At 38.0% G+C, this 27,179-nt stretch overlaps 1 protein-coding gene across 2 annotated transcripts in view; it reads left to right on the forward strand.

Moving 5' to 3' along the window:
• Window positions 1–27,179, forward strand: part of CD2AP (CD2 associated protein) — a 156,626-nt gene that overhangs the window by 8,687 nt on the left and 120,760 nt on the right. For both annotated transcript variants that reach the window (XM_033217393.1, XM_033217395.1), the window contains exon 2: window positions 22,741–22,901. In XM_033217393.1, coding sequence (XP_033073284.1) covers window positions 22,741–22,901 — 161 coding nt within the window. The remainder of the gene's footprint in view (window positions 1–22,740; window positions 22,902–27,179) is intronic.

A 27,179-nucleotide genomic window follows, 5' to 3' on the forward strand; every position in this document is an offset into this window, starting at 1 on the left:
TGGTGCCTTAAGTAGTTTACAAGTGTTAAGGATTGGGCATATAATTAGAATCACATTTTTTTTTTTTAAACTTCTCACAACCCCTGGGTTCTGACGTAAATGCTTTTCTGCCTCTCCCTCCCTCCAGTTTTTGATGAATGTCATGAATGTGTTGGGATGGCTTATGTGATAGGAGTAAGACAACATAATAACAATGAAAGTTGATATGTGAATCCATTAGAGAAATAAATGAGAGTATAGGGTCAATGTCAGAAATGTTAAAATGTAATAGGAGAAGCATATGGAATATTAGAATATAGACTCCTGCACTGAAGGAAATGGGATTTGTTCACCGCTCATTAGTTTGACCAGTGATGATATACTGAGTACTGGCAGTAGCTAAGGTATTTTTTCCTCCACTTCTGGCAAGGAGTCTTTAGAATGAAGCAAGCCTTCTCTTGAGCTGATCCTTTGAGATGTGTACGTTTACCTGAAATATTAAAACTGTCTTATCCTTCTGACTGTCCTGTCAGTGTTCCCAGTACTGAAGAAGCTGGGTATTTACCTAACATCTAGACTGACTTTAAAAGTGTCATTCCTGGAGTATTTATCACAATTATTGTAATAATCAAGTGCCAAAGTTTTTTGGATTGTAAATGTAGAAGTTCATATACTGTATTTGTAAAATTGAGACTGCACAGTCTTGGTTAGACTGTTTTTAGGAGACATTTAAAGTTGGTCTTTCAAATGTGTATACTGTTCTCTAGGGGTTTTCTCATTCTTTGTGTTAGAAACAACTTTCGGTTTATTTAGCAGTATGGTCTCCTAAGATCCAAGTTTTGCCTTAAACTTTAATTAAAATTCCTGTTGTGCTGTAGCAGGTTGCAGTCTGCTGAGTATTTTGCCTGACTGTTTTGGTGTGTGTGTGGGCATTTGTGCACAACCATTTAAGAGGAATTCATTTTTACTTACCTACTAATTTGGCCGTTCTTATCAAACACATTTTAGGAAGCAGATCAAAACAATTTTTTTAATGATGAAAATAAATTTGTTAAATTTTCAGAATGAGTGTCAAATGGAAATAAACAGCTATATTTCAAATCTCAATGTAACCCTTTTTCTCACAAATTATTCTAAATTCCTAGATTATATGCTACAAAACGCAGTTGAACTTATGCTTAGAACTTCATAGTTTAAAACTTAAAAACTTCTTTGTTATTCTCTTAGTGTGTAAATGACCTTTCTTGATCTGAGCTCATTGATGCTGGAGACTGTATCACTTATTTTAGTGTATTTACAAAATTTAACACTTGTATTGACTAGCAGAAAATTGGGAGCCTGCTATGTATCCACTAAGTCTGGTTCAATAATACTTTAATTTGGAGTAATTGGGTAGAGAGGGCCAACCTAACAAATGATACAAAATTTAAATATATTGAAATACGTCCACCTAAAACAGACTAATAGGATGTTGCCTAATGAAATTACTGTTTCAAGGTCATGGATGAGATCTAACATTTTTTTTAGAAATAAACTCTTTAATCCTTTCTGTATGGCTCAGTGAAGCTCTTAAGTCCCTTTAATAGAGAATCAGTAATCAGGGATGTTAAGAATCTTGTCAGGTGAATCTGCTGATTGCCTACTCCGTGTATATAAATAAAGGGAAAGTTTGGCAGAGAGAGACATTTCTGTATGAGTCTCCAATTTAACTTGTTAAACACATTTAGGCATAAAGGCTTAATTTTTAGCTTAAAGAGTTCATTCAAAATAACTTAATGTTTGAACTATAAAATGATAAAATCTTTAAGGTAGGTGTTGTGAAGCAAGTATACATATATATTCTTTGAGACATACTGGGTTAAGTTACATATATGTAATTTTAAATTTTCTAGTAGCCACATTTAAAAAGGAACATGAAATTAATTTTAATAATATTTTGAATGTATGTTGGGTTAAAGAAAGTACATTATTTCATAATGTATTCAGTATAAAAAGTTATTAATGAGATAGCTTACCTTTTTTCTTATATATGAAAGAAATCTTGAAATCTGATATATATTTTACATTTATATGACATTTCAGTTTGGACTAGCCACATTTCAAGTGCTCAATATTTTTTGATTATGAGAATTTACTGAGGCAGGAGGATTGCTTGAGACCAGGAGTTTGAGACCAGCATGGGCAACAAAGCAAGACTCCATCTCTACCAAAAAAAAAAAAAAAAAAAGAAAAAGATATCCGGGTGTGGTGGCATGCACCTGTAGTCCCAGCTAGTTGGGAGGCTGAGGTGGGAGCATTACTTGAGCCTGGAAGTTTGAGGCTACAGTGAGCCATGGTTGTGCCATTGCACTCCAACCTATGCAACTGAGTGAGACTTTGTTTCTTAAAAAATAATGAAGAGTTTAGATTTTTGTTTTCTGTATGTGTTTATGTTGGGTGGATGCTTGGAACCATGGAGAAACTCAAATGATTACTTCTGAATTTTTAATGATTCTTACTGCTATTGTTCTTACAGGTTCTTGTAGTTGTCTATGTAACTTAATTATGTTTTAAAAATCTTTAGTTTGGTCCTCAGGTAGTGAGTTATCTCGATTGTGTAGTCAGCTACAGATTGAACTTCTTTTTTCTACTCTTCCCTGCTTCCCTGCTTTTCATTACTGCACTCAACTAGTTTTTTTTTTTTTCTATTTTTTTATTTTTTCTTATTTTGAGACGAAGTCTCGCTCTTGTCGCCCAGGCTGGAGTGCAATGGCATGATCTCGGCTCACTGCAACCTCCACCTCCTGGGTTCAAGCGATTCTCTTGCCTCAGCCTCCCTAGTAGCTGGGATTACAGGCACCTGCCACCATGCCCGGCTAATTTTTGTATTTTTTCTTTTCAGTAGAGATGGGGTTTCACCAGGTTGGCCAGGCTGGTTTCGAACTCCTGACCTCAGGTGATCCACCCGCCTCGGCCTTCCAAAGTGCTAGGATTACAGGCGTGAGCCACCGTGCCTGGCTACATTCGACTAGTTTTTTAAAAAATAAAAGTCTATTTGGAAACTGCGGGAAATTCTTATATAGCAACTTCCCATTTTTTGGTAATTTTAAAATTCATTTTTAGTTGATAATTATTAACGTTTAGGGAATTCTTACTATGCTAGGCTGAATGTACGGAGCAGTCAGTTACCCACAAGAACATGAGGTAAAACATTAGTCTTCCCATTCTTCAGGTTCAGGAAATGAGGTTAGAGGGATTGTTACTTGTCCAAGTCAGAGATAAGATGTGGAGGAGACAGAATCAAGCTTTCATTGGTCTGATTTTAAAACTCGTTCTCTTAATTATATCTTAAAAAATTTTGAGAAGGAAGATAGTTGAGTTAAACAGAGCAAGTAATATGAATTGAAATAACTCTCGTAGTGTGGTTTAAAAAATGAAGAAATTTAAATATTTATCATCTAAAAACTGTAGATTGGTATTCATTTGTTTAACTATTTTCTCTAAAGACTTTTTTTTTGTTTTTTTTTTTAAGGAACAGGGTCTTGCTGTGTCGCCTAGGCTGAAGTATAGTGGTACTATCATAGTTCACTGCAACCTTGACCTCCTGGAGTCAAGTGATCCTTCCACCTTAGTCTCCTGAGTAGCTGGGACTAAGGCATGTGCCGTCACGATGTTGGCTAATTAAAAACAAAACAAAACAAAAACTGAAGACATAGGGTTGCCATATTGCCCAGGCTGGTCTTGAACTCTTGAGCTTCAAGCAGTCCTCTTACCTCGGCCTCCCTAAGTGCTGGGATTGCAGGCATGAGCCACCATGCCTGGCCTCTTAAGAGACTTTTGACAAATTTTAACTGTGACACATTGGTCTTTTACTTACATACCCAAAAGTTTTCCTAGGGTTGTTTTTTGGTGAGTTCTATAAAACTTTATGATGGCAAGTCATATGGTTTTTTTTTTTTTTTTTTGATTTGGCTTGAAACATGCTTAAAAATAATTTCTAGTGTTTTTTTTTTAAGTTAATAGTGGGAATAAAGATGAGGAATGAGAGTATTTAATTGAATTTTCCAACTCGTTTGCTCTTTAGATTTTTGTATGTTTTTTGTTTTTAAGACTTATTATTTTAGGACAAGTCATTAATCACATGTACGTGGTACTTTCTTTGTTTTTATTTTTTTTATTTTTATTTTTTTGTTCTTTTTTTTTTATTTTTTTTATTTTTTTATTTTTTATTGTACTTTAAGTTCTAGGGTACATGTGCATAACGTTTATATCATGTATAACTCCCCAAGCAATCCCTCCCTCCTCCCCCCTCCCCATGATAGGCCCCAGTGTGTGATGTTCCCCTCCCGAGTCCAAGTGATCTCATTGTTCAGTTCCCACCTATGAGTGAGAACATGCGGTGTTTGGTTTTCTCTTCTTGTGATAGTTTGCTAAGAATGATGGTTTCCAGCTGCATCCATGTCCCTACAAAGGACGCAAACTCATCCTTTTTGATGGCTGCATAGTATTCCATGGTGTATATGTGCCACATTTTCTTAATCCAGTCTGTCACAGATGGACATTTGGGTTGATTCCAAGTCTTTGCTATTGTGAATAGTGCCGCAATAAACATACGTGTGCATGTGTCTTTGTAGTAGAGTAATTTATAATCCTTTGGGTATATACCCAGTAGTGGGATGGCTGGGTCATATGGTACATCTAGTTCTAGATCCTTGAGGAATCGCCATACTGTTTTCCATAATGGTTGAACTAGTTTACAATCCCACCAACAGTGTAAAAGTGTTCCTATTTCTCCACATCCTCTCCAACATCTATTGTTTCCTGACTTCTTAATGATTGCCATTCTAACTGGTGTGAGATGGTATCTCATTGTGGTTTTGATTTGCATTTCTCTGATGGCGAGTGATGACGAGCATTTTTTCATGTGTCTGTTGGCTGTATGGATGTCTTCTTTTGAGAAATGTCTGTTCATATCCTTTCCCCACTTTTTGATGGGGTTGTTTGTTTTTTTCTTGTATATTTGTTTGAGTTCTTTGTAGATTCTGGCTATTAGCCCTTTGTCAGATGAGTAGGTTGCAAAAATTTTCTCCCATTCTGTAGGTTGCCTGTTCACTCTGATGGTAGTTTCTTTTGCTGTGCAAAAGCTCTTTAGTTTAATGAGATCCCATTTGTCAATTTTGGCTTTTGCTGCCGTTGCTTTTGGTGTTTTAGACATGAAGTCCTTGCCCATGCCTATGTCCTGAATGGTACTACCTAGATTTTCTTCTAGGGTTTTTATGGTATTAGGTCTAACATTTAAGTCTCTAATCCATCTTGAATTAATTTTCGTATAAGGGGTAAGGAAAGGATCCAGTTTCAGCTTTCTACTTATGGCTAGCCAATTTTCCCAGCACCATTTATTAAATAGGGAATCCTTTCCCCATTTCTTGTTTTTGTCAGGTTTGTCAAAGATCAGATGGCTGTGGATGTGTGGTATTATTTCTGAGGACTCTGTTCTGTTCCACTGGTCTATTTCTCTGTTGTGGTACCAGTACCATGCTGTTTTGGTTACTGTAGCCTTGTAGTATAGTTTGAAGTCAGGTAGCGTGACGCCTCCAGCTTTGTCCTTTTGACCTAGGATTGTCTTGGCAATGCGGGCTCTTTTTTGGTTCCATATGAACTTTAAAGCAGTTTTTTCCAATTCTGTGAAGAAACTCATTGGTAGCTTGATGGGGATGGCATTTAATCTATAATAACCTTGGGCAGTATGGCCATTTTCACGATATTGATTCTTCCTATCCATGAGCATGGTATGTTCTTCCATTTGTTTGTGTCCTCTTTGATTTCACTGAGCAGTGGTTTGTAGTTCTCCTTGAAGAGGTCCTTTACATCCCTTGTAAGCTGGATTCCTAGGTATTTTATTCTCTTTGAAGCAATTGTGAATGGAAGTTCATTCCTGATTTGGCTCTCTGTTTGTCTGTTACTGATGTATAAGAATGCTTGGATTTTTGCACATTAATTTTGTATCCTGAGACTTTGCTGAAGTTGCTTATCAGCTTAAGGAGATTTTGGGCTGAGACGATGGGGTTTTCTAAATATACAATCATGTCATCTGCAAACAGGGACAATTTGACTTCTTCTTTTCCTAACTGGATACCCTTGATTTCTTTCTCTTGCCTGATTGCCCTAGCCAGAACTTCCAACACTATGTTGAATAGGAGTGGTGAGAGAGGGCATCCCTGTCTTGTGCCAGTTTTCAAAGGGAATTTTTCCAGTTTTTGCCCATTCAGTATGATATTAGCTGTGGGTTTGTCGTAAATAGCTCTTATTATTTTGAGGTACGTTCCATCAATACCGAATTTATTGAGCGTTTTTAGCATAAAGGGCTGTTGAATTTTGTCAAAAGCCTTTTCTGCATCTATTGAGATAATCATGTGGTTCTTGTCTTTGGTTCTGTTTATATGCTGGATTACGTTTATTGATTTGCGAATGTTGAACCAGCCTTGCATCCCAGGGATGAAGCCCACTTGATCATGGTGGATAAGCTTTTTGATGTGCTGCTGAATCCGGTTTGCCAGTATTTTATTGAGAATTTTTGCATCGATGTTCATCAGGGATATTGGTCTAAAATTCTCTTTTTTTGTTGTGTCTCTGCCAGGCTTTGGTATCAGGATGATTTTGGCCTCATAAAATGAGTTAGGAAGGATTCCCTCTTTTTCTATTGATTGGAATAGTTTCAGAAGGAATGGTACCAGCTCCTCCTTGTACCTCTGGTAGAATTCAGCTGTGAATCCATCTGGTCCTGGACTTTTTTTGGTGGGTAGGCTATTAATTGTTGCCTCAATTTCAGAGCCTGTTATTGGTCTATTCAGGGATTCAACTTCTTCCTGGTTCAGTCTTGGGAGAGTGTAAGTGTCCAGGAAATTATCCATTTCTTCTAGATTTTCTAGTCGATTTGCGTAGAGGCATTTATAGTATTCTCTGATGGTTGTTTGTATTTCTGTGGGGTCGGTGGTGATATCCCCTTTATCATTTTTTATTGCGTCTATTTGATTCCTCTCTCTTTTCTTCTTTATTAGTCTTGCTAGTGGTCTGTCAATTTTGTTGATCTTTTCAAAAAACCAACTCCTGGATTCATTGATTTTTTGGAGGGTTTTTTGTGACTCTATCTCCTTCAGTTCTGCTCTGATCTTAGTTATTTCTTGCCTTCTGCTAGCTTTTGAATGTGTTTGCTCTTGCCTCTCTAGTTCTTTTAATTGTGATGTTAAAGTGTCAATTTTAGATCTTTCCTGCTTTCTCTTGTGGGCATTTAGTGCTATAAATTTCCCTCTACACACTGCTTTAAATGTGTCCCAGAGATTCTGGTATGTTGTATCTTTGTTCTCATTGGTTTCAAAGAACATCTTTATTTCTGCTTTCATTTCGTTATGTACCCAGTAGTCATTCAGGAGCAGGTTATTCAGTTTCCATGTAGTTGAGCGGTTTTGATTGAGTTTCTTAGTCCTGAGTTCTAGTTTGATTGCACTGTGGTCTGAGAGACAGTTTGTTATAATTTCTGTTCTTATACATTTGCTGAGGAGTGCTTTACTTCCAATTATGTGGTCAATTTTGGAATAAGTGCGATGTGGTGCTGAGAAGAATGTATATTCTGTTGATTTGGGGCGGAGAGTTCTATAGATGTCTATTAGGTCCGCTTGGTGCAGAGATGAGTTCAATTCCTGGATATCCTTGTTAACTTTCTGTCTCGTTGATCTGTCTAATGTTGACAGTGGAGTGTTGAAATCTCCCATTATTATTGTATGGGAGTCTAAGTCTCTTTGTAGGTCTCTAAGGACTTGCTTTATGAATCTGGGTGCTCCTGTATTGGGTGCATATATATTTAGGAGAGTTAGCTCTTCCTGTTGAATTGATCCCTTTACCATTATGTAATGGCCTTCTTTGTCTCTTTTGATCTTTGATGGTTTAAAGTCTGTTTTATCAGAGACTAGGATTGCAACCCCTGCTTTTTTTTGTTCTCCATTTGCTTGGTAGATCTTCCTCCATCCCTTTATTTTGAGCCTATGTATGTCTCTGCATGTGAGATGGGTCTCCTGAATACAGCAGACTGATGGGTCTTGACTCTTTATCCAGTTTGCCAGTCTGTGTCTTTTCATTGGAGCATTTAGTCCATTTACATTTAAGGTTAATATTGTTATGTGTGAACTTGATCCTGTCATTATGATATTAACTGGTTATTTTGCTCATTAGTTAATGCAGTTTCTTCCTAGCCTCGATGGTCTTTACATTTTGGCATGTTTTTGCAATGGCTGGTACCGGTTGTTCCTTTCCATGTTTAGGGCTTCCTTCAGGGTCTCTTGTAAGGCAGGCCTGGTGGTGACAAAATCTCTAAGCATTTGCTTATCTGTAAAGGATTTTATTTCTCCTTCACTGATGAAACTTAGTTTGGCTGGATATGAAATTCTGGGTTGAAAATTCTTTTCTTTAAGAACGTTGAATATTGGCCCCCACTCTCTTCTGGCTTGTAGAGTTTCTGCCGAGAGATCTGCTGTTAGTCTGATGGGCTTCCCTTTGTGGGTAACCCGACCCTTCTCTCTGGCTGCCCTTAAGATTTTTTCCTTCATTTCAACTTTGGTGAATCTGGCAATTATGTGTCTTGGAGTTGCTCTTCTGGAGGAGTATCTTTGTGGCGTTCTCTGTATTTCCTGAATTTGAATGTTGGCCTGCCCTACTAGGTTGGGGAAGTTCTCCTGGATGATATCCTGAAGAGTGTTTTCCAACTTGGTTCCATTTTCCCCCTCACTTTCAGGCACCCCAATCAGACGTAGATTTGGTCTTTTTACATAATCCCATACTTCTTGCAGGCTTTGTTCATTTCTTTTTCTTCTTTTTTCTTTTGGTTTTCTCTTCTCGCTTCATTTCATTCATTTGATCCTCAATCGCTGATACTCTTTCTTCCAGTTGATCGAGTCGGTTACTGAAGCTTGTGCATTTGTCACGTATTTCTCGTGTCATGGTTTTCATCTCTGTCATTTCGTTTATGATCTTCTCTGCATTAATTAGTCTAGCTGTCAATTCTTCCACTTTTTTTTCAAGATTTTAAGTTTCTTTGCGCTGGGTACGTAATTCCTCCTTTAGCTCTGAGAAGTTTGATGGACTGAAGCCTTCTTCTCTCATCTCATCAAAGTCATTCTCTGACCAGCTTTGATCCGTTGCTGGCGATGGGCTGCGCTCCTTTGCAGGGGGAGATGCGCTCTTATTTTTTGAATTTCCAGCTTTTCTGCCCTGCTTTTTCCCCATCTTTGTGGTTTTATCTGTCTCTGGTCTTTGATGATGGTGACGTACTGATGGGGTTTTGGTATAGGTGTCCTTCCTGTTTGATAGTTTTCCGTCTGACAGTCAGAAGGACTGTCTGTTGGTCTGTTGGAGATTGCTTGAGGTCCACTCCAGACCCTGTTTGCCTGGGTATCAGCAGCAGAGGTTGCCAAAGATAGAATATTGCTGAGCAGCGAGTGTACCTGTCTGATTCTTCCTTTGGAAGTTTCCTCTCAGGGATGACTCCACCCTGTGAGGTGTGGGGTGTCAGACTGCCCCTAGTGGGGGATGTCTCCCAGCTAGGCTACTCAGGGGTCAGGGACCCACCTGAGCAGGCAGTCTGTCCGTTCTCGGATCTCAACCTCCGCGTTGGGAGATCCACGGCTCTCCCCAAAGCTGTCAGACAGAGTCGTTCGCCTCTGCACCGCCCCCGCTGCTTTCCCTATTGGACCTCAGCTGTGGGCTGTCCCCAGAGGTGGAGTCTACAGAGACAGGCAGGTTTCCTTGAGCTGCTGTGAGCTCCACCCAGTTCGAGCTTCCCAGCGGCTTTGTTTACCTACTTAAGCCTCAGCAATGGCGGGCGCCCCTCCCCCAGCCTCGCTGCTGCCTTGCGGATAGATCGCCGCAGACGGCTGTGTTAGCAGTGAGGGAGGCTCCGTGGGCGTGGGACCCTCCCGGCCAGGTGTGGGATATATTCTCCTGGTGTGCCTGTTTCCTTAAAGCGCAGTATTGGGGTGGGAGTTACCCGATTTTCCAGGTGTTGTGTGTCTCAGTTCCCCTGGCTAGGAAAACGGATTTCCTTCCCCCTTGCGCTTCCAGGTGAGGCGATGCCTCGCCCTGCTTCAGCTCACGCTGGTCAGGCTGCAGCAGCTGACCAGCACCGATTGTCCGGCACTCCCTAGAGAGATGACCCCAGTACCTCAGTTGAAAATGCAGAAATCACCGGTCTTCTGTGTTACTGGCGCTGGGAGTTGGAGACTGGAGCTGTTCCTATTCGGCCATCTTGCTCCGCCCTCCTTTCTTTGTTTTTAGAACTGTCTCAAGTAATCAGTCTTCGAGATAAAAATCTTTTTTGTTTTTTAAACTTTAAGGTTTTTTTTGTGGATATCTGTCACTTATTCTAATTTAGTAACATTAGGAAGAATATAATACTGTGTAAAAATTTCCTTATATCAAATTTCCTTCTCTTTTTCTCTTTGGATATGTGCTAAGAGTGTATTGTACTATGCAAACCTTTGTATGCTATTTGAAGTACAAAGAGGAAGGGTGGGTTTTGTGTGCAATTTGTTCACTATCTTAAGAATGACTAGATTTACTTATCTCTGTTGCAAAACATGTCAGAAATGCTGCTTATCAGTTCCGTATTTAACAAGCTTGAGAAAATAAATTATGGAATTTCTAATATGTAAATAAAAGGACTTTAGGATGATATTGTCCTTTTTATTAGTAGTATTTTGACTAATGGATCTGGCACCTAACTTTAGAGGACTTAAATAAGGAAATGTTATTAATGACATTAAGAAATGCTAATCAGTTTTGCATTTCTCTATTTATGGTAAAGAATAAATATTTAGTTCTGGGAATAATTTATGGTAAAGTCTTTTGGTTTGTGGTAAGAAATACTTAGCCCTGGGAATAAAAAGTAAATACATATATTTCTTTCTCCCTGATACGTGTGTGCCTATGTGTGAGTGTGTGTGTGTAATATATATAAAATCAGGAAATAAGAGGTGGAACCGTTATTTTCATCATATTACTACTACTTCTTTGAGAGTAAAGCTTGTAATTATTTTTTTACCTCATACTGAAATATATTTTTGTGTAATTTTTTATATTTTGTCATCTGCCGTAATAAAGGTTAATACTCAATAGTATACTATGATCAGTGGTATAATATAGGTAAGGTTAATTTGACAGATTCTGTTAGATGCCATTGTGATATTTATCCGTATTGTGTTGACAAGAATTAAAAGTAGTCAATGCCCATACAACTTATGCCTATTTGGAATTTGTGTAAGTTATTTTTTTGAAGTGATTTTTTATTATCAAAATAATGCATATTTATTAAAGCAGACTAGTAGAAAATCTTTTATAATATTGCACCAATATTTTTGCAAGTAATAATTTAAAAAAATTATGGATTTTAAGATTTTTAAGCTTGATTTTCAGATATCCTTTTTGTTTAAATACTGATTTTTTTTTTTAAAGTTGTTAACAACTAGTAAACCCATTAAAAAAATGCCTAGCCAGCACCCACAAACAGAACCAAGTTAAGCCAAACTTTTTTTTTTAGGTAAGGATTAAGTTCTTAGAGTTTGCTGTACTTCATTTTAAGTCATGTACTTTACTTTCTTTTACCTGCTTTCAGTTTGAGATTTCCTTTTTTTGGTTTTTGTAAATGCTTTTAATTCATTTTCTTGTTTGTTGCAAGTATTTACTGCCTGTTTCCAGTTTAGTTACTTTGAAGCTTTGACCATTTTACTTTAAGTTTAGAAATTTCTCCTCTCTACACAGTTCTGTTACGAATTTCTGTCATAATCCCTTCAAGCTGCTATGACAAAATACCTTAGACTAGGTAATTTATGAACAACAGAAATGTATTGCTCACAGGCTGGAAAGTCCAGGATCTAGGCACTGGCAAATTTGGTTTCTAGTGAGGAAAGTTCAAAGATGGTGCCTTCTTGGTACATGGAAGGCTGGGCTTGGTGGCTGACACCTGTAATTTTTTTTTTTTTTTTTGAGACAGGGTCTTGCTCTGTTGCCCAGGCTGGAGTGCAAATGTGTGCTTGTAGCTCACGGCAGCCTCGAACTCCTGGGTTCGAGGGATCCTCCCCTGTTAGGCTCCCAAGTAGCTAGGACTATAGGTGCTGGCCCACACACGTATTTTTATTTTTTGTAGAGATAGCATCTTGCTATGTTACCCAGGCTGGCCTTGAAGTCCTGGCCGCAAGTTATTATTGTTCTAATGAATGTAAGGTCTGTAGAGATATTCCCTCTTTTATTCCTGATATTAGTAATTTGGGCCTTCTGTTTTTTCCCCTTGGTCATTCTTTCTAGAGATTTATTGATTTTATTGATGTTTTCAAATAACAGTTTTTGGTTGCATTATTTTTTCTCCATTTTTCTGTTTGAGCGTTTTATATGATTCCATTTTAGGTTCTCTTTTAACATTCAGTTATACTTAATTTTTATTTTTAGTGCTTGCCCTGGAGTTTGCAATATACATTTATAGCTAGTGTTAAATTCAGCTTTAAATAACACTGCAACACTTCATGTGTAGTGCCGGTACCATAGAGTATTCCTTATTCCTCTTGTCCCTTATGACATTCATTAATTTCACCTGTTCATATGCTATAATCATGCAATACATTGTTACTATTATGACTTTTAAGCAGTTATCTTTTAGATCGATTAAGAATAAAAAAATTATTTTGTTTTATCTTCATTTATTCCTTCTATGCTCCTTCTTCATATTGATTTGAGTTTCTGACTTGTATAATTTTCGTTTTCTCTGAAGAACTTCTTTTAACATTTCTTCCATGGCAGGTCTGCTGGCAGTGAATTCTTGTTTTTGTTTAAAAAAGTCTTTATTTCTCTTTCCCTTTGAAGGATAAGTTTACTTGATACAGATTTCTAGGTTGGTTTTTTTTTTTTCCCCAGTGCTTTAAATATTTTATTCCATGCTTTCTTGCCTTCATGTTTTCTGATGAGAAGCGTGCTGTAATTCTTATCCTTGTACCTCAATAGATAGGGTGATATTTTGTGATGGATTCTTTCAAGATTTTCTCTGCTTTTGATTTTCTTCCATTGAATGTGATACATCTAGGTGTAGATTTTTTTTGTTTGTATCCTAATTTTGTTCTCTTAGTTTTCCGGATGTGTGGTTTGGTGTACCTTACTATTTTTGGAAAATTCTCAGCCATTTTTAGTTCATATATTTCTTCTGCTTTGTTTCCCATCTTCTTCTGGAATTCCAATTATTATGTGTGTTTGTACCTCTTGAAGTTTTTCATAGTTCTTGGATATTCTGTCCTGGGATTTTTTTGTTTTTTATAATTCTTTTTCTCTTTGCATTTCAGTTTGGAAAATTTCTTTTGACCTCTCTTCAAGCTTACTGATTCTTTCCTTGACTATGTATAGTCTACTGATGAATGTGTCAGTGTTATCGATTATTTGTTGTATTGTTTTTGATTTCCAGCTTTTCCTTCTGTTTCTTTTCTAGAGATTCAGTGTGCTTACCATATCCATTTTTTCTTGCATGTTATTTGCTTTTTATATCATCACCCTTAGCATATTAATCATAGTTATTTTAAATTTCCTGCCAGATAACTAAAAAATAATGTGTTATATCTGAGTCTGGTTCAGATGCTTGCTTTGTCTCTTTAGACTTGGTGTTTCTTGCCTTCTTAGCATGACTTGAAATTTTTTGAAGATTGGATATGTCATATTAGGTAATAGGAACTGCGGTAGTTAAATCGTTAGTGTGAGGCTTTATATTTATCTGCCTAGGTGTTGGATTGTGTTTAATGTTTGCTCTAGCTGTAGGTGCCAGAGGGTTCACATTCCTGTAGTGTCTTTGTTTCTGTCTTCCTTGCTTTCTTTGGGTTTCCCTAAGAACTCTTTCTCAGATAGAATCTGCATCTTGCAGCTCTTTCAACTGTAAATGCTGGAGCCTCATTGATGTGGTGGTAGCATGTGGGAGAGGGGAAATACACTATAATCTTATTTATTAAATTTCTGTTTTTTAGTAGATCGATGTCCTGGAGCTGTGGAGTGGACTAGAATCCGGGAAATTCCCATTCCTTAGGTGGTATAAAGCCCCTGACAGTCTTTCCCCTCGAGTGTAGGCCTTTGTTGCAGAGAATACTCAGGTTGTATTTCACAGTGGTTACTTTTCTTTTCCTCCTTGCCAGAACTATAAGGCGATCCTTCTTGGCTCTTTACTGTTAGAATCTGGCAGTACCACAAAACCCACAAAAGTGTGGGGACTCCCCTATAGGACAGCATTCCCTTAGGAGTTTCCCACTTTCATGCTATTCCACAGTCAGCCTCCAGCAAGTCATCAAAATTACCACTTAAGTGTTTGTACTAGATTGAATTTTTGTCTCCAAAAAAGGTATGTCTGAGTCTTAACCCTTCATACGCGTAAATGTTACAAATTTACAAATAGTTGGCTGGGCATGGTGGCTAACGCCTGTTGTAATCTCAGTACTTTGGGAGGCCAAATGGGAGAATCACTTGAGCCCAGGAGTTTGAGACAAGTCTGGGCAATATAATGAGACTATGCTTCCACAGAAAAATTTCAAAAAATTAGCCAGGCATGTTGGTGCATCCCTATAGTCCCAGCTACTTAGGAGACTGAAGTGGGAGGAACACTTGAACCTGGGAGGTGGAGGTTGCAGTGAACCGAAATTACTCTACTGCACTCCAGCCTGGGTGACAGAGTAAGATTTTACGTCAAAAAAAGAGAGAGAAATAGTCTTTTCAGATGTGATTAAGGATTCAGAGATGAAGAAATTCTTAATAAACTGAATGATTAGTGTCCTTGGAAAAGAGTAAGGAGAGGGTGAGATTTGAGATGGAGACGTAACAGTGGAACGGTCATGTCAAGATGGAGATAGAGGTTGGAATTATGTAAGCAAAGGAATGCTAAAAATTGCTGGCAGCCACCGGAAGCCAGATAGAGGCATGGAGTGATACTTCGGAGTCTCCAAAAAGAACTAACCCTGCTGATATCTTGATTTTGCCCTCTCGCCTCCCGAAATAGGAGAATAAATTTCTCTTCTTTCAAGCTACCCACTTTGTGGTGGTTTGTTAGAACTGCTCTAGGAGACTAATAGTGTTCCTGCTAATTTATGGCTCCAGCAGCTTCTACTCCAGGTAATAAATAGAGCTCGTCCATGACTCTCTGGCTTTACCTGCTTCCTCTCCATATCTTTAGGTGGTGGTTTGCTCTGTGTCCTCAATTTTCTAATAGATCCAAGGAAATTAATTGATTTTCAGTTGGTTTAGCATTTTTCTTGTCAGGGTGGGAGTGATAACTTTAAAGCCTTTTACTTGTTGGAGCTGAAACTGCCAGTCGAGTATTTTAAAAATTTGTTTGTTCTTTCTTCCCACGATTTTTGGCATTTTTATGCTTTTTCTGTTATTTTAGTGATCACTACATGCATTCTCAACTTATACAAATCTGATGTTAGTAACTTTACTCTGTTATACCATACAAGGATCTTGGAACAGTTTTAACTCCCAACTTTGTTACTGGTTCTGTTATTTTAATCTTTCTGTATTTTTAATTTCCTATATGATGTTACTGTTTTTATTCATTCAATGTTTGTATATCTGTATACTTACTGCTTCTTTTGTTTTTGCTTTCCTTTCTACATTGCTGATACTTCATATTGAATCTTTTTTCTTTCCTTTGCTCTTCTCAGAGAACATCTATCAGAGTTTTCTTTTTGTGTAGCAAAGTCCCACTTCTGGTTTGTCAGAAGTGTCTTTATTTTTCTTTCATTTTTTTAAGGATATTTTCTCGGGTATAGAGAGTTTAAGATTTGTAGGTATTTTCTTTCCACACATTTAAAATACTAATCTGCTGCCTTCTGGCTTCACCCATTAGTCTAAATGTTGCTTCTTTGATAACCTTTGTTCTAAGATTTTCTTTCGTCTTTGTCTTTCACTTTTTGCAGTTTAATATTACAAACTTAATTGTGAATAAGTTTAAAAGAACAGGGAATTTAACCCTGTTTACCATATGGCATTTTCTCTAAGGGAAATAAAATAAATTTTCTTTGACTCAATGAACTTCTTAATTATCACACATGTATGCAGTTATGTGGTGCTATAAATGTCTTTGCTGTAATATTGAACAAACCACTTTAATATTTACTGCTTAAAAATCTTATCAAAGTAATTCTGCACATGATATACAAATACAAAAAATACTAAATGACTTAACAAACACTATTTCCTTGCCTCATTGTTCTCTGCTCCTATTCTCATTCTCCATAGGGAAAACACTGTCTAAATCTATCTGTTTTAATGTTTTGGCTTTTGTATTTCTAAATAATTAGTTTTTGTTGTTGATTTTGGTTTATTTTTAACTTGAAAATATTTAGCTTATTTATAATCTCATGTTTTCTCTTTATCCGAACATAGTAAGGGTTTATACTTTTATTTCTTTTTCTAGCAACTAATAGAGTATTTGTGGACTTAGCACTTTATATGATAATGATATTCATCCCTTTACTCTTTCCTTTGCCAACCTCCCTCTCTCAATTCTTTTTCAGAATTATTATCCTTTATAATATCAAGGCTGTTAACATTTATATTTTGTTCTACAGCCATAGTTTAGTTCTTTTGTTTTGCTATACAATAATTGTCAAAGTTAAAATAATTACTTTCACATTATTAAGACCATGTAGTGTTTTTTTTTGCTGTGAGGCCAAGTAGTACATATGATGATTATATTTTTCCTTTCTCCTTTTTTGTTTCCTTTCCTTCTCCTTTTCTTTTTTGCTTTACTTCCTTTCCTTTTCTTCCTTTTTTTCCCTTTCCTTTCCCTTTTTCCTTTTCCTTTCCCTTTTCCCTTTCACTTTCCCCTTTCCTTTTTTCCTTCCCTTCCCCTTCCCTGTTGCCTTCCCTTTTTCCTTTCCTTTCTGTCCTTCCTGTCTTGCTCTGTTGCCCAAACTGGAGTGCAGTGATGTTTGCACCCTCCACCTTCTGGGCTCAAGCCATTCTGTCACTCAAGCCATCCTCTCACTTCAGCTTCCCTGGTAACTAGGACTATAGGCACGTTATCACCACTCCTGACTACATTTTTTTGATATTTTTTTGTAGAGATGGGGGTTGCCATGTTGCCCAGGCTGGTCTTGAACTCCTGGGCTCAAGGGATCCACCCACCTCAGCCTCCCAAAGTATTGGGATTACAGGTGTGAGCTACAACTGCACCCGGCCAATTGCATTTTTAGCATTGTACAGTTCTTTGCCTTTCCAAAAGTTTCTAATCATCTTTAGTTTTTTTGTCCTTAACTGACTTTCCTGTCTCTCTGAGTTCCAGATTTATAAGGATAGCATACAATTTCAAAGTTTGTACCCCATGCTGCTTTTCTGTCAGATACCTCCTAGAACTTTTTGTCTCCTATTTAGTATAGACTGTTTGTTCCTTAGATTTGTTGCACAGCTGCAAGTTTAGTGCTTATTTTATTCCGAGGGTGGTGGTGCTACTATTTCTTGGATTTCATGTCTTCCTCTGTTTTGGTTCATATTTTAAGTTTGCTGGATAACATTATGTAATTTCATATGTGGGAGTTAATTTTCTTTATTGTTGAATGTGTGAAAATGTTATATCCTATGCTTGCCTGCTGGTTTGGCAGAGTATGCAATTAATTTTCCTTCAGTACTTCAGTGACTTTTAATTTTTCTTTTTCTAGAATCCAGTATTGCCAATGAGAAGTGTTCCAAAATGATTCTCAATCTTTTGTAGATGAAATTTTTATTTCCTGTCAGAGAGCTTTCTAGGATCTGTTTATTGTTATTATGAAATTTCACCAAATATGAATATGTTTTAAAATTTGTTCATTTCATTGGATTCCCTCAGACCTGTTTCCATTTGAAGATTGTTTTAGGATTATTTTCTTGTGTTATTTCATGGTTAATTCCCCATTTTTTTCTCTTTCTTGAATTTCTGTTAATTGGATATTAGATTGTGCCTTTTCCTTGTTTTCATCTTTTTCTTTGTGCCTTTGTTTTACCTGTTTTGGAACATTTTCTTGGATTTGTCTCCACCTCTTCAAAAAACAGTAAGATATTTTGTAAGACATAAACTTTAAAAACTTTAAAATTTTCTCACTTCTTATCTTATAGCATTCTGTCCTTTTAGAAACTTTACATCTCTTGAGGATATACATTTGTGGGTGTATTTTAACCCTTTAATTTTGAAGTAATCACGAAGTTGTAGAAATGTTAGATGTATAGTACAAATAATTTTTTTCCTGACTAATATCTTTCATACAAGTATTTTAGTGTGTATTTTTTATAAACCAGGACCGTATCACAATACAACCATAACGTTTAAGAAATTAACATTGATTTGTAATCTGTATGGACTCATGGCTTATTTTATTCAGTGGGGTATATTCTTTTAATTTCATTATTTTGATGCTCAAAATGGCCTGATTTGGCCAGTAAGAACCCTTTTGATATTGCTTCTGTGGGTCAATTTAATACCATTTCATTTTTTTGACAACTTCCTTACTTTCTGGCACAACAAAATGTTCCAGGCTAATCTTACACTTTTCCTGCTTAGCCTTGGAATTGGCCATTTTCCTAAAGAGTCCTGATTCCTTTTAGTAGTAGGTGGTATTTATGAAGTCTTGGCATTTGGTTTGCTCATTACCATTGGAATGTTGCTGGTTTCAGGTCCATTCATTGGACAGAGCTAGGGTGTATGTACATATGTGTGTGTGTTGATTATATGTGTATCTGTATATATGTACATGTATACATGTATCTGTTTATTTCTCCATGTTATATATTGAAAACTGTTAAGTTCATGCTGATACTGTTCATTACAATTCAATATCACAGGATTGAAAGTAGCTTTTTCCATATATGTTTGTAACTCCTTTCTCTGACATAGAGAAACTTGGCTTCCATTATCCTTCAAATATTTACAATTTGATTAGTCTCCCTGCATGTAACCATTCTCACATCTCTGTTGTTACTCCCCACCCTTGCTTACCCTTTCTCCAAGTGGTTTTTCAGTTTATGATGGGTCTTTCATGATCAACTATTGTCTGCTCGTAAGAGTAAATAATAAATGGATAAAAAGCTAATTGGGAACTCTGTTTATGTGGATAGGAGTTAAGAGTTTTGTTGTTGTTGTTTTTGAGACAGAGTCTTCTCTGTCACAATGGCGTGACCTCGGCTCACTGCAGCCTCTGCCTCCCGGGTTCAAGCCATTCTTCTGCCCCAGCCTCCCGAGTTGCTGGGATTACAGGCTCCTGCCACCATACCTGGCTAATTTTTGTGTTTTTAGTAGAGACTGAGTTTCACCATATCGGCCAGGCTGGTCTTGAACTCGTGACCTCGGGTGATCTGCCCACCTCAGCCTCCCAAAGTGCTGGGATTACAGGCCTGAGGCACTGCTCCTGCAGATGTTAAGAATTTTATTTTGGAATTAGCAAGTCAGGAACTGCCCATTGCTTTGGGGGCCTCTGAATTTCTCAGTATTCATTGCTCTGAGAAACCAGCATTCATCCATAATAGCTGTACTAGTTTCCCTAAGCTATTTTTTATTTTTACTTTTTGTAGATTAACCCCTCAGTTTTTTGCTTTGGAAGGAAAATGCCATACTATTTAGCATTTTATCTCATTGAATTATTGTGGTTGATATAGAGATTGAGTAATTTCCCTTATTTTAGCCCTGCATGCATTTCATGTGAACCTATGTTTTCTGAATTTCTGGTGTTTTTGAGGTCTTGCTCAAAACACATTTCTTGCTGGGTCCCTTAAATCATGTTGGGATGTTTTCAGCTGCAAATAGACATCCTGTCTAAAAAGTTAAGAAACTACTTCATGTAGCAAATCTGAAGATATTATAGTTAAAGGTGGTTAATCTAGCAGTTTGATGAATCCAGCAAAGATCCAGGTCACTTTCATCTTTTTTCTCATCCATCTTAATCAGGTATCTGCTGTTCTTCTGGTCTCAAGTGGTTATAGCAATTGTGGGTATCAAATTCTAATTAAAGAACATTCAAAGTCTACAGAAGGCCATTCCTTCCTTGTTTTTTTTTTGAGATGGAGTCTCGCTCTGTCGCCCAAGCTGCTGTGCAGTGGCGTGATCTCAGCTCACGTCAACCTCCGCCTTCCGGGTTCATGCCATTCTCCTGCCTCAGCCTCCTGAGAGCTGATACTACAGGCACCCAGCACCACACCCAGCTAATTTTTTATGTTTTTAGTGGAGATGGGATTTCACCGTGTTAGCCAGGTTGGTCTTGATCTCTTGACCTTGTGATCCTCCTGCCTTGGCCTCCCAAAGTGCTGGGATTATAGGCATGAGCCACCGAGTCCAGCCTGTATTTTGTTTTTAAAGTCAAATAAAACCTTCCCAGAAGAAAGTTAGAGTTCATTCATCTTGGCTGGGCATGGTTGCTCACGCCTGTAATCCTAGCACTTTGGGAGGGTGAGGTGGGAGGATTGCTTGAGCCCAGGAGTTTGAGACCAGGCTGAGCAATATAAATATAGCCAGACCCCCATCTCTATTAAAAAAATGAAAATGAAAAGAATTCATTCATCCCATGCTTATTTGAAAACCATTCACTGTGTATGTTTAATTGTATGTGATTAAGGTTGCTATACGTAGACTATCTCTAGACCTTTGCCTCTTTAGAAATTAGATATCCTGGCACTTACTCAACTGTAGTTCGCATTTAAACACAAGATTTTTCAGCTGACCTGATTGTACTTAGTGTCTGAGCAGTACATACCTAGACTAGTGAATATCTAACCCGCTGGGGCTGAGAGAATCTTCGCCTGTAAAATACAGGGTCTCAAAATACTGAACAAAATTAAGGTTCTATGAGAAAGAAAGGAGGGGAATGGGCAATGTGGGAATGGCTCTTGGTTTAACAAACAACAGTGTCTGACCATACTCACTTCCCTTTTTTTTTTGGTGTTTGTGGTTGTGATTGTTGTTGTGGTGGTTGGTGTGTGTGTGTGTATTTTCTTTTTAATCAGTCTTGTAGAGGAAGAAAAGATGAATGGGGATATGGCTAGTCTGCTATCTTGAGCAGGAAAGCTGTTAATGCTTTTTAAAAATGGAACCTTGTAAAATACTAAAATACGCTTACGTGATCCCGTAATCTAAAATCCTGTTATTAAAAGAGGTAAATTAAATATATATTAACCTTCACTTTAGAGTTTGTTTTCTGTTTTTACATACAGTAGTAACACAAACTTAGTAGTTTAGAACTATATGTATTTATTAGCTAATAGTTTCTGTGGTTTAAGAGTCTGGGCATGGCCAGCTGGGTCCTCTTCTAGGTTGCACTGAAGATGTTGGCCAGGGTTGGGTTCACATTTGGGGCTCTATTGGGGAAGGGTCTGCTTCCAAGCTCATGTGTTCGTTCGTATCATTCATTTACTTTTGGGTTGTGGGAGTAAGGGCCTCAGTTTCCTGATGTCAGTCAGAGACCTTCTTAAGTTGCTTGCTTGTGGCCCTCTCTGTAGGTTAGCTTACAGCATAGCAGCTTGTGTCTTGAAAGCCAGCAAGGGAAAAAGTCTCCTATTAAGATATGCATTACAGCCTTAGGTAATTACATACAAAGCATTGTCTTTGTCATCATCTTTTTTTTTGTTTTTTTGAGTCTGTTGCACAGGCTAGGCTCACTGATGCCTCGACCTCCTGGGTCAAGCAGTGCTCCCAAGTAGCTGGGACTACAGGCGCACACTACCATGTCTGGCTAGTTTTTGCATTTTTGTAGAAACGGGGTTTTGTTGTGTTGCCCAGGCTGGTCTCGAACTCCTGAGTTTTTTTTTTTGTTTTTTTGAGTCTGTTGCACAGGCTAGGCTCACTGATGCCTCGACCTCCTGGGTCAAGCAGTGCTCCCAAGTAGCTGGGACTACAGGCGCACACTACCATGTCTGGCTAGTTTTTGCATTTTTGTAGAAACGGGGTTTTGTTGTGTTGCCCAGGCTGGTCTCGAACTCCTGAGTTTTTTTTTTTGTTTTTTTCTTGAGACTGAGTCTCCCTCTATCGCCAGTCTGGAGCGCAGTGGCGCGTTCTCGGCTCACTGCAACTTCTGCCTCTCAGGTTCAAGTGATTCTTCTACTTCAGCCTCCTGAGTAGCTCGGATTACAGGTGCCCACCACCACACCTGGCTAATTTTTGTATTTTTAGTAGAGACGGGATTTCACCAAGTTGGCCAGGATGGTCTCCATCTCTTGACCTCGTGATCCACCCGCCTCGGCCTCCCAAAGTTCTGGGATTACAGGTGTGACCCACTGCACCAGACCCAAACTCCTGATTTAAGTGATCTGTCTGCCTCGACCTCCCAAAGTGCTGGGATTACAAGTGTGAGACATTATGCGTCATATTCTGTTGGTTAGAAGTCAATCACAGGTCACATTGGCAGTCAAAGAGAGAATTACATAAGGACATGAATATGAGGAAGTAGGGATCATGGAGACCACCTCAGAGTCTGTCTGCTACAAAGGATATGCATGTGATTGTAAGAGTGTCTGATGGCATGAATTATGCATTATTTTTCTTTTGAGGCTCCCACTTAATAGCTGTGTTGTACTCTATACTAAGGTATTCAAGAAATTTGCTGATGTAGCCAAATATTTAAAGTAATTGAAACAAGCCTTGCTGATGTCTTTGTGGTATTAAATATTGTTGCTAAATAGATTCCGTAGTTATAAGTTTATTAATATAGTTTATAGTATTTTGTGAATTAGATTTTAGACATTTCGTTTTTCCCCCTTTTTTAGTTGACTATATTGTGGAGTATGACTATGATGCTGTACATGACGATGAATTAACTATTCGAGTTGGAGAAATCATCAGGAATGTGAAAAAGCTACAGGAGGAAGGATGGCTAGAAGGAGAACTAAATGGGAGAAGAGGAATGTTCCCTGATAATTTTGTTAAGGTAAGTATTTTCAGTTAAATTTCTAGCTGTTGCTTCATAGGATTTAATCTTTAAATGTTAAGAAATAGATATACTTTTAAAATTAAAATGTTTTAGATAAATGTTTTCTATGTAATATTTGAGAAAATACAGTCCAAATACCTCTATAATGGATATCAAGTTCAATCGCATTATATAAAAAAAAGCAATGTGGATATGTTAATTTTAAAATATTGCTAAAGATTGCTAACGATCATCTGAGCCTTCAGTGAGTCACCATCTTTTTGCTGGTGTAGGATCTTGTCTTGATGTTGATGGCCGTTGACTTAGTGGTTGCTGAAGGCTGGGGTGGTTGTGGCAGTTTCTTAAGATGAGACAACAATGAAGTTTGCTGCATCAGTTTGCTCATTTAGTGAAAGATTTCCCTGTAGCATGTGACACTGTTTGATAACATTTTACTCACAGTAGATATTTCAAAATTGTAGTCAGTCCTTTCAAACCCTCCTTCTGCTTTGTCAACTAAGTTTATGTAATATTTTGAATCCTTCATTGTCATTTCAACAATATTCACAGTGTCTTCACCAGGAGTAGATTCCAGCTCAAGAAGCCACTTTCTTTGCTCATCCATAGGAAGCAACTCCTCATGTGTTCAAATTTTATCACAAGGTTGCAGTAATTCAGTCACATCTTATGCTTCACTTCTAATTCTAGTTCTCTATTTTCACCACATCTACAGTTACTTCCCCCACTTACTCTTGAACCCTTCAAAGTCATCCTTTAGGGTTGTGATCTGTTTCTTCCAAACTCCCATTAATGTTGATATTTTTACCTCCTCTCATGAATCACAAATGTTATTAATGGCATCTAGAATGGTGACTCTAGAAACCTTTCCAGAAGGTTTTCAATTTACTTTGTCCAGATTGAGCAGAAAAATCACTATCTATGGCAGCAATAGCCTTACGAAATGTGGGCTGGAGTTTAGTGGGGTGATCTTGGCTCACTGCAACCTCCGCCTTTCAGGTTCAAGCGATTCTCCTCGCCTCCCCAGTAGCTGGGATTACAGGCTCCCACCACCATGCCTAGCTAATTGTTTGTATTTTTAGTAGAGACGGGCTTTCACTATGTTGGCTAGACTGGTCTCAAACTCGTGACCTTGTGATCTGCCCGCCTTGGCCTCCCAAAGTGTGGGGATTACAGGTGTGAGCCACTGCGCCTGGCCAAAATGTATTTCTTAAATAAGAATACTTGAAAGTTGAAATACTCTTTGATCAATGGGCTGCAAAATGGGTATTATGTTAGCAGACATGAAAACAACATTCATCTTCTTGTACATTTCCAACAGAACTCTTGGTTGATCAGATGCATCATCAATATGCATTAGTATTTTGAAAAGAATCTTTCTGCAGTAGGTCTCAACATTGGGCTTATAGTACTCAATAAGCCATGCTGTAAATAGATGTGCTGTCATCTAGGCTTTGGTTTTCCATTTATAGAGCTTAGGCAGAATAGATGTAGCATAATTCTTTTTTTTTGAGGCGGAGTCTTGCTCTCTCACCCAGGCTAGACTGCAGTGGCATGATCTCGGCTCACTGCAAGTTCCGCCTCCCGGGTTCACGCCATTCTCCTGTCTCAGCCTCCTGAGTAGCTGGGACTACAGGCTCCTGCCACCGCGCCTGGCTAATTTTTTGTATTTTTAGTAGAGACAGGGTTTCACCATGTTAAATAGGATGGTCTTGATCTCCCGACCTCGTGATCCGCCTGCCTCGGCCTCCCAAAATGCTGGGATTACAGGCGTGAGCCACTGCGCCCAGCTGATGTAGCGTAATTCTTAAGGACCCTTGGATTCTCAGAATGGTGAATAAGCAATGACTTCCACTTGAAGTACCAGCTGCATTAGACCCTAGCAAGAGAGTGAGCCTGTCCTTTGAAGCTTTGAAGCTAGGCTTTGACTTCTTTCTACTTACGAAAGTCCTAGGTGGCACCTTTTTCCAATGGAAGTTTTCGTCTCCATTGAAAATCCATTTAGCATAGCCACCTTCATCAGTGATCTTAGCTAGATCTTCTGGTTAACTTGCTGCAGCTTCTCTGTCAGCACTAGCTGCTTCATCTTGCACTTTTATGTTATAGAAATGACTTCTTTCCTTGAACCTCATGAACCATCCTCTGTTAGCTTCAAACAGTTCTTCTGCAACTTCCTGACCTCTCTGTATTCAGTGAATTGAAGAGAATTAGGGTTAGATTAGACTTTAGCTTAAGGAAAAGTTGTGGCTGGTTTGATCTTCTATCTAATGACTCACATTTTTTTTTTTTTGGAGACAGAGTCTCTCTCTGTTGCCCAGGGTGGAGTGCAATGGCGTGATCTTGGCTCACTGCAACCTCTGTCTCCCAGGTTCAAGTGATTCTCCTACCCAGTCTCCTGAGTAGCTGGGATTACAGGCGCCTGCCACCATGCCCAGCTAATTTTTGTATTCGTATTAGAGATAGGGTTTCACCATGTTGGCCAGGCTGGTCTTGATCTCCTGACCTCAGGTGATCCTCTTGCCTCGGCCTCCCAGAGTGCTGGGATTACAGGTATGAGCCTGGCCTCAAACTTTCTTCATATCAACAATAAGACTGTTTTACTTTCTTATCATTCATGTGTTTACTGGAGTAGCACTTTTAATTTCCTTCAAGAACTTTGTCTTTGTATTTGCAACTTGGCTGTTAGTTGCAGGAGCCTAGCTTTTAGCCTATCTCAGCTTCCAACATTACTTCCTCACTAAACTTAGTCATTTCTAGCTTTTGATTTAACTCAGAGATGTGTGATTCTTCCTTTCACTTGAATACTAGAGGTTGTTGTAGGGTTATTCATTAGTCTGATTTCAGTATTATTGTGTCTCAGAGAATAGGGAGCCCTGAGGAGCGGGAAAGGGTAAGAAATGACCAGTTGGTGGAACAGTTAGAAGACACACAATATTTATTAAATTTACTGTCTTATAAGGACACAGTTTGAGGTACCTCAAAACAATTAAAATGGTAACATTAAAGATCACTAATCACAGATCATCGTAACAGACACAATGAAGAAGTTTGAAATATTGCAAGAATGACAAAAAGGTAATACAGAAACACAAAAGGAGCACATGCTATTGGAAAAATGGCATTGATGGGCTTGCTTGACACAGCGTTGCACAGACCTTCAATTTGTTTAAAAAAATTCAGTTATCTGTGATGTGCAGTGAAGCTAAGTGGAGTAAAACGAGGTATGCCTGTATCTGTTTTCAGAGGTGAAGTAACTGCACTTTAACTATATTTTAGCTCTTGAAACAACTGAGAGCGGCTATAGTAGGGAATTGAATATTTGGAGCAAGGTCACTTTATTTTTTGTTTTATGAATTTACTTCTTTTTTTGATCTATAATAGATTGTCATGCAGTTACCATGGAAACTGAAGTCAGAATAACTGCATTTAAATGCAGTCAAGTTCCAGCTTTGCCCTTTGCTGGCAGTATGGTATTAGACAAATCACATAATTTCCCTGTTTTCTCCACTTTAAAGTGGTATTTTGATGGACTACAGTAAGATGGGCTCTAATACATTTTTTTGTTTTGTTTTGGAAAGAAAAATGGCTTTTTAGAGAAAATTTATTGCAGTTACGGAACACTGATTTCAAAAATAAGTTAAAAGTTAAATACGAAGTATTTATATAGCTCTCTTGAGTGTGTGCTAATGTATATTTCTACTACTAGGAATGATTTATCACGTGACTCCATTTTGAAATACATTTTTCTTTCCTGTTTCAGTATAACTAATACTAGAAGTTAAATTTAATGAAATGCCTGCTAGCAGAGTATATAGTTTATGAGTATGGTAGGTAATAGAGAAAAGTTTAATCTGGGATTAAAAATTAACCACAGGTTACTAGATTATAGTCAGAGACAGCAGTGTGAATTTATGTTTAGTTAAAACATGTATAGGTAGATACAGGAATAGTTTTGTGTATGTATGTGTGTGTGTTTATATATGTGGGTTAGCGTGCACACACAAATATATGTATTCCTCAGCTCATATTGCTCAGAGGGCCTAGAAGCAGTACCTCAGTAGCCTTGAGTACATCCATTGCCCAGATCTTAATTTCCAAATACCACTCTGATAAAAGGAAGGACTCCTTGGAGAAATGACTGATTCTAGTGTTTGGGGTAATGAAGATACAAGATAAGCCTGGAGCATGTTGTGGTGGCAGAAAATTAAGTGATTAAAAAAACAGAAGGTGGGCCTATGTCAAAGCGACTTAGAACCCAACCTGAAGGAGCTCCCAATA

This window comes from Trachypithecus francoisi, unplaced genomic scaffold, assembly GCF_009764315.1.
Source record: "Trachypithecus francoisi isolate TF-2019V2 unplaced genomic scaffold, Tfra_2.0 Lachesis_group10, whole genome shotgun sequence".
NCBI classification, from domain to species: Eukaryota; Metazoa; Chordata; class Mammalia; order Primates; family Cercopithecidae; genus Trachypithecus; species Trachypithecus francoisi.